Source organism: Triticum aestivum, chromosome 7D (assembly GCF_018294505.1).
Source record: "Triticum aestivum cultivar Chinese Spring chromosome 7D, IWGSC CS RefSeq v2.1, whole genome shotgun sequence".
Classification (NCBI taxonomy): Eukaryota; Viridiplantae; Streptophyta; class Magnoliopsida; order Poales; family Poaceae; genus Triticum; species Triticum aestivum.
The window spans coordinates 5,011,736-5,019,168 of NC_057814.1; the positions used below are offsets into that span (position 1 = coordinate 5,011,736).

The window sequence follows — 7,433 nt, forward strand, 5'->3', positions numbered from 1 at the left end:
CTGTGTCATGAATGGAAAACAAAATAGTCCAATGGTACATGTTTCAGCCCCGACGAGGGCGTGTAAAATTATTTGGATATGTCTTATCCTTCCCTGTTGGGATTCTTTGATCTAACACTTTGGTGGTCACTGTTGGCACACAAGATCTTCATTCAAAATGCAAATATTTATCATCCGTGATGATCTTGTTGGGTGCGGAGTCCATCTCGTGCACGACAAGTCTTTCCGCCACCACACTACTGTTGGTGCCATTATTGAACAGGTACACCCCTGCCGCCTCATAGATCGCCTCCGTCGGATACACCCGTGATGTCATTGTGCACCTCCCGCCCATCGCAAAGCTCTGCACAATGGAGTGGTCCACAAGCACCCTCATCGACAAAGCCTCACCATCTAGAACTGGTACCGTGCTTCCCACCACCCGCTTCGTCACGTCCCTGGCTCGTGAAGAACGTGACTCGTCTTGGCAAAAATTGGTCTGAAGGGCCCCGTCGAGGCCCCTGGACACATAGAAGTACACTGCCGTCTGCTCACCACAACAGTCGCTGGATGCAAGGACGATGAGGCCAAAGGGGCCAAGCGCACCGCGGGAGGCAGCACCACCGCTGTTGCTGCAGTTGTAGCCGATGTCGGCCTCATTGAGGGCAGCGATAGCAGAAGCGTCGAGGCGGAAGGAGGCCTCGATGTCGAGTTGATCAGCTTGGCTGAGCGGGACATAGAAGACAAAGCCAGTTTCAATGGTGATGTCGCTGAGTTCGGTGGCATTGAGGCGAAGGGTCTCGATCTCCTCCACAGGCCATAAGAGGAGGTTTGTCCTGGTTTTCTCGTCCAGAGCCACCGTCCTTGGAACTGACTGCACGCACGTAGTTAGTTAGTTAGTTAGTTAGTTAAGCTCATGAGTGCACACTGACATCAATCAAGAACTAAAAAAATGAACAAAACTGATTTTCTACTGGTGAAATCACCACACGAACAAAAAATGGTACCAAAGGCTTCACATAAAGAACTTCAAAAATTGCTCCAGAAATTCAAGCGGATGGCCTGTCGATCATTAAGTAAATAATATTTAAGCTTCTTGCACCTACTATGAGGGTAAATTAAAAAACAACTAGTATATTATTAGTTGGAAAAGGTTTTTTCTTTGCATGACAGTGGTTGGAAAAGAATACTAGTACAATGATGCTTGCATTCTTGGGAGCATGGTGTAAGGGGAGTCTCGGACCCATTCATGGTCGAGTTGCTGGCCCTTCGAGACCTTCGCCCAACTACGTGGGTTTTCATATGTGATCATGAAGGTTGACTGCTTGGATCTCATCACCCTCTGGAACTCGCGCCACAATTCATGTTTGATTGTGGCGCCTATCTTACAAGAATTGGAGACTATAGTGCCTAGTTTTTATTCATGTTAGTAGGGACCTTAATTTTCCAGCCCACCAATGTGCTCGGCGTGCTTGTACGCTGGAGAGTATAGACAGTTGGCTTGATCAAAGCCCAGATTTTCTCATCAGCAGCCTATGGACAGATTGTAACCGGATGTTATTTCTTTGAATAAAGACCCTGTTAGAGATATATTTGGGATACTTGTATTTGGTAGTCTAGGATTTGTAATCCGTCTCCTACCTTATCTCCAGGAGAGGCGTCTTGCCCTCCAAGTCTTGTACTCAATATATACTCGCCCTCGAGGCTCAATAATACATCCATCATATTCCGCAACAATCCTCACTCTCCCTTCTAACATGGTATCTATCGCAAGTCGATCCTAAACCCTAGCCGCCACCGCTTCCGCACCCGCGCGCTGCCCCCGGGGCGGTCGGCCTCCATGACCGCCGCCGGGGGCCGTGCCGCCCGTACATAGGGTTCGTCCGCCGGCCGTGTTGGCCGGCTGCCCTAGAGAGTCTTTTTTCCCGATCCTTTGATCCGGATTTTTTCGCTCTCTCGCCGGTCGTTTTGATCGGCGTTTTTCTTTTTGGTTTTCCGATCTAATCTTGATCGGTTTGCGTCGCCCGCCGCCGCCGTCGACACCCCGCGCCTCTACTCCGACACCGGCGCGACTGGCCGGCTACTTCACCGAGCCGGCGGCCTCGCGCAACAGGCAGCCCTCAAGGCCGTCGTCCGCGCGCCGGCCCGCCCGTCGCCCTGCGCCCGCCGTCGCCGCCCTCCTCCGACCGGGAGACCTGCATCGCCTACACCCGGCGGCCTCGCACCATGCGGCGGCCAATCATAGCCGCTGCTCGCGCGTCGGCCCGTAAATCGATCCACGCCATCCGCCTCCGCCGCGTCTGCACGGCGGCCCGGCGGTCTACCTCGCCGGCCTCGTCCTCGGCTGCATCGGGACGGCTGCGTCAGGCTCATTGGCTGCCTCAACTCGGGCGCCGCTGCTCCGTTGGTCACTCGAGCCTCGCTGCCCGGGCGCCGGCGTTGCTTTGGCAGCCCGGGTGCCGGTGCTGACAAGCTCGTCCGCACGACGTCCCACGCCGTCCGTCGTCGCCAGCTTCATCTCGGACTCCGCCGCCACCACGTCTCCACCGAGCGGCGTCCCCGACCTCGCGCGCGATCGGCTTGATCATCCGCTCGCCGCCGCGATCCACCTCATCTACGCCGTGCGACCGACCTGGCCCGTCGGTTGCGCGCGCCTCCGCAGGTCCCGTAAAGATCGTCCCCGAGTTCAGCGCGCCTCTCCATCGATCGAGCATCGGGCTGCCGCTGCGTCGCCCCGTCGGGCCGCAGCGCCGCCGCCCCGTGGTTCTCCTCGCGGCTGCATCGACTCGTGCGTCGCCGCTGCGTCGCCCCTTCGGGCCGTAGTGTCGCGATACGCGGTCCCCGCCGCCGCCCCGAGGCCATCCCCGCGGTGGCACCGACTCGCGAACCGCCGTTGCGTCGCCCCTTCGGGCCGCAGCGTCGCGGCCCGCAGTCCCCGCCGCCACCTCGAGGTCTTCCCGCCGTCGCCCCGACCCGCCTGTCGCCGCTGCGTCGCCACTTGGGCCGTAGCGCCGCGGCCCGCGGTCCACTCTGCCGGCACCGCGCGTCGACCTCCCGTGGTATGCACCGCGCCGTCTCCCTTGGCGCGGGAACGCCACCGTCCGCGCCGGTCTTCGTCACGCTGTCAGGGTTCTTCGCCTACTTCGAGCACCGCCGCCGCACTCCTAACCTAGCCGCCGCCGCCGCCGTCAGGCCGCCGCCGCCGCTCTTCTTTGGCCGCCGCCGCGGCTACCTCCGTAGCTGTCGCCGCCGCCCGTCCACCCCACTTCGTCTTCGTCCAGCACCAGCTCGTCGCCAGCGTCGCCGTCATCTACCCCGACCGCTTCATCTACTCCGACAACCGCGGGCGACATAGGCCGCGCGCTGATTGGCGCTGCAACCGTCGTCGAGTCCTTCTCTGCTGGCCTCTCCGACCTCTTCGACATGGCGTACAGCTCGTGCAGGTCCCAGTCTACGCATGACCGGTGCTGGCAACACCGCCGAGTGCCTTCGTCCACGACGTGTCCCCGAGCCTGGCAAGCCTGGTGCGGCGCTTCGTCAACTTCGTCTTCGACCGTCTACGCATGCCCGGTGCTGGCAACACCGACGCGTGCCTTCGTCTACGATGTGTCCCCGGGGTTGGCAAACCCGGCGCGACGCGTCGTCAACACCATTCTCCTTCCTGGCGCATCACTTCTTCGACACCACTGCGCCCATGACTAACTCGGCGCCTCCTTGCGCCTGCGGCTCCACGGCGACTCCCTCGACACCGGCTACCCCGACTCGACATCGACCACGGCGTTCTTCGCACGGCTACCTCGACCATGGCTACACCACCCTATGCTCTCGGCTACATCAACATCGGCACAAAGGGCTATCATCTGCTTGAGCAACTCGTCGGCTTCCTCTACAGTCAACGCGTCCGCGACGCGACACCGTCCACGACGCTCCCGCTAGGACTGCGGGGGGATGTCAGTCCGTCGGCTGCTATTCTCTCCAGTCTGACCGTCCGCGACGCTCCTGTTGTTCGCAACGCTACCGCTACGACTGCGGGGGGATGTTAGAGATATATTTGGGATACTTGTATTTGGTAGTCTAGGATTTGTAATCCGTCTCCTACCTTATCTCCAGGAGAGGCGTCTTGCCCTCCAAGTCTTGTACTCAATATATACTCGCCCTCGGGGCTGAATAATACATCCATCATATTCCGCAACAATCCTCTCTCTCCCTTCTAACAGACCCAATTCGATGCAAAAAAAAACTAGACATATATTGAAAATGTGGTTAACATGTTTCCGCCGGGTGCCGCGCGGCCTACATATAGGTCCATATTTCGCAACCAATCAGCCATGCAGGCCTCAACATTTTAAGCATGCAGGTACGTTGCATACCGGAGAAGAACGATTGCAAATTTGCAATTGCATTGATTTAACAACCCCAGCATTTTCAAGAGGCAATGCGTTGATCTATCTAAACAGTAAACATGCATAATGAACCAATGATGATCGATGCAAGATCGTAAAACAATCATAGGCTATCGATGTGTAGTATGGACAGATAGATATATACCTGGATTGAGGCCCATCCTTTGGCTACGTCGGCCTTCGCGGAGTCGACCTCACCGACATAACCCATCATAATGCGCCGCCGCTTCACCGGATCATAGAATGAGCTGGATGCATAAAGCTTGCCCCAGTCGTACCTTAGCCCGATCCCCAAGTCGGCCTCAGGGTCCACTGGGGTCCATGTGTTTGCCGCCGCGTCGTACCTCCCCAGTGAGTAGTAGTCATGTCGTTCATCGTCCATGCTCGCCTTCAGCACGTACAACACTTCTGATGAGTTGTTGCCGCCACCGACCGGGTAGAAGTCGATGCACTCCCACTCGCCGGTGTTCTCGACACGGTGCAAGATACCCGGGACGAGCTCATAGTTAAGGAAGTCCTTAGTCTTGTACATGAAGGCGATGCCAGCGTGGTGACCATTGTGGTCATCCTTGGACCCGAGGACGGTGCGCCATGTGTGATCAGAGCCATCATACCACGCGGAGGTGGGGTCTCGGAAGTCGTTGGTGCTGATCCACGGTGGCGAGAAGAGGACGGGGTTGGCGGGGTGCTTGGTCCAGCGGCGGAGGAGGGGATCGTTTGGGTCGTCGGGGACGGCAACGCACTGGACCTCAACGGTGGATACATTGGTGGCACCAGTGTAGAGCATGATGAGTGTGCCGTTAGGAAGCACAGTGATGGTGCCTGACAAGACACCTTGGATGTCATACCACTGGTCAGGAAGCACAGCTAATGGAAGTTGGCACCAGTGGACGATGTCTCGGGACGCGGCATGGCCCCACAAAATGCCAAAGGCCCAAGCAATACCCTTCGGGTTGTACTGGTAGAACATGTGGTACCATCCACGGTAGTATACCAAACCTGCAATGAGTGCTTAATCAGATCAATCAAATCAGTCCTCCTTGCCCTTCTTGAGGCCTCATGTTTAGATCACCAACTCACTTTTCACATATGTTTCTTTGGGTAGCTATAAAAATGCATGGTTTCAGCTTTCATTTCGAAAGAAAATTCCTCCATTCCTTTGGGTGAGGTTCCAAAAATATGTGTATCGGTCAAATAATTTCAACCTTGTTAGCTTACAAAAATACAGGGCGTATAAGTTTCAATAAAATCATATTTCGCGCTGGATCCACTGATATACTCACTTGGTACTGCAGCGTTGTTGAATTTTTTAAAACATAGTTAAACTTAACAAAGTGAGTTAGGACAAAAAAAAATATATGTCTTATAATATGGGACCTTTTACGGTACATCAGATTAATTTGGACCGTTAATTTTTTTTGTTCAACGGCCCAGATGAGCAGATACTACACAAGATTTTCAGTAGTATATTAAGTAATTAAGGGCGTTTTGGGTAGTTCAAATGTATCCATCCCGCAGGCACCTTCCCCTGAAATCTCAGGCAGTAATTCTCCATCCCACACTCGTTCATTTGCCATCGCCATTGCCAGCCCGCACCGTCGCCATCGCTCGTCGCGTCATAGCTAGCCGTCGGCAGCGGCGAGTTGTCATGCCTTTGTGTTACCCTCGAACCTACAGGATTTTGAGTGGGTCACCTGACGAAGACGACGAAGGCGAGTGTGCCGCCCCGGCCGCATGCCCTCTTCCTCGCTTGCCGGCTGTCGTCCGCGGCTAGATTACTCGATTTTTGGTCTTCTCATCAAGCCTCCGGGATCTGAAACTGGTCGCTGACATATAGACGACAGCCTTCGCTTGGGCCGCATGACCCCGACCTTGTCCAGCCCGTCCCATGAATGACCATGCAGACACTAGAATACGAGGCCATATCATGGTAAATATTCAACTCCATCGAGCTCTCTTCTTTACATCATGCCATGTGCATTCTTTTCCAAAATAAAAGCTAGCTAATTAAGTTAGTTCCTGCAGCCGCCGGCGGCCTGCAAGCAGCGTAGGCTGTGATTTTTGGCAGCGTTGGGATGACAGTGCGCTGGGAGTAGTGCATGCGGTGTTGGGATGGAGGGGGAGCCAGCCTGCACGCAGCGTCTGGATGGCCGAGAACATGGGGCGGCGACCTGCAGGCTGATTATTTTGCTAGCGATGGATGGCCGGCATTGGGGACGGAGGCCTGCAGCGGCGGTCCGCTGCAATCAATCATATATGCCACATGGAATCTCCGTTCTGGTCAGTGTGCACTAACGTACCGTTGGGATCTGCATGTCGCCGGAGTAGCCCGCCACCGCCGGCAAACAGAAAGCAAAGGCAGCAACATCAGTTTGTCGATCAAACCACGCCAGAGAGAAACAAACGGAATTTGAATCTGAAAACGAATCGTCCGAATGGAGGGGAAATTAACTAGTCACGTACCGCTCATGAAGTTCTTCTCGGGCTGGAAATGGAACGTGGCTCGCTGCCACTGCAGCATCTCGTTGCTCCACGGGAACCCGCCGGCATCCTCGTCGGCGCCATTGACCGACGCCTGGTCCACCCTGGCTCCTCCTCCCGGCGTGGTGGCGGTGACCAGCACCACCACCAGCACCACGGCTGAGGCCGCCAGCAAGGCAGCGCACGCACGCCACCTCATGCCGCCGCTCTGATGCTCATGGGCGTCCTCGTTGACGGTGGATGGCAGCGGCTTGTACGCGGGCTGCTCGCTAGGAACGGCGTGTGACTCCATCGCGGCGCCGCTCGAGCACTGCAAGAAACAAAAATTGGTGGACTCTGGATGCATGAAGTGAGTGAGCCAGCACGTTTTTTATAGAGCTGGGCTGCGGCGGCGGATTTTCACTTTAGCTTTACAACGTTAACAGTGTTTAGAAATAAGCCCGCTGCTTTTAATACGTCAGAAAATAATCTGCTAACAGGAGGGAGCGCAGGATAGCCAAAACTATTAACCTCAATGCTCGGGATTTTGCTGTGATGTCCGAGAATTGGCGGTCTTGGTGCCATTCACAA

At 55.8% G+C, this 7,433-nt stretch overlaps 1 protein-coding gene across 1 annotated transcript; it reads right to left on the bottom strand.

Annotated features, from left to right (window-relative positions):
* Positions 1 to 8: 8 nt before the first annotated feature.
* On the bottom strand, positions 9 to 7,210 carry LOC123164539 (sucrose:sucrose 1-fructosyltransferase). Its single transcript, XM_044582056.1, has 4 exons — positions 6,846 to 7,210; positions 6,683 to 6,691; positions 4,528 to 5,381; positions 9 to 853 (listed from the first exon to the last, which is right to left on the bottom strand). Exons 1-4 carry the CDS (start codon positions 7,207 to 7,209, stop codon positions 149 to 151), a joined length of 1,932 nt encoding a protein of 643 aa, XP_044437991.1. The 5' UTR covers position 7,210; the 3' UTR covers positions 9 to 148.
* Positions 7,211 to 7,433: the final 223 nt, after the last annotated feature.

Bases quoted from the DNA above. Each gene is read 5' to 3' on its own strand.
- LOC123164539 (XM_044582056.1), bottom strand. From the start codon at position 7,209: ATGCATCCAGAGTCCACCAATTTTTGTTTCTTGCAGTGCTCGAGCGGC. The intron at 854-4,527 runs GTATATATCTAT...ACGTGCGTGCAG, and splicing joins AAGGATGGGCCTCAATCCAG to TCAGTTCCAAGGACGGTGGC.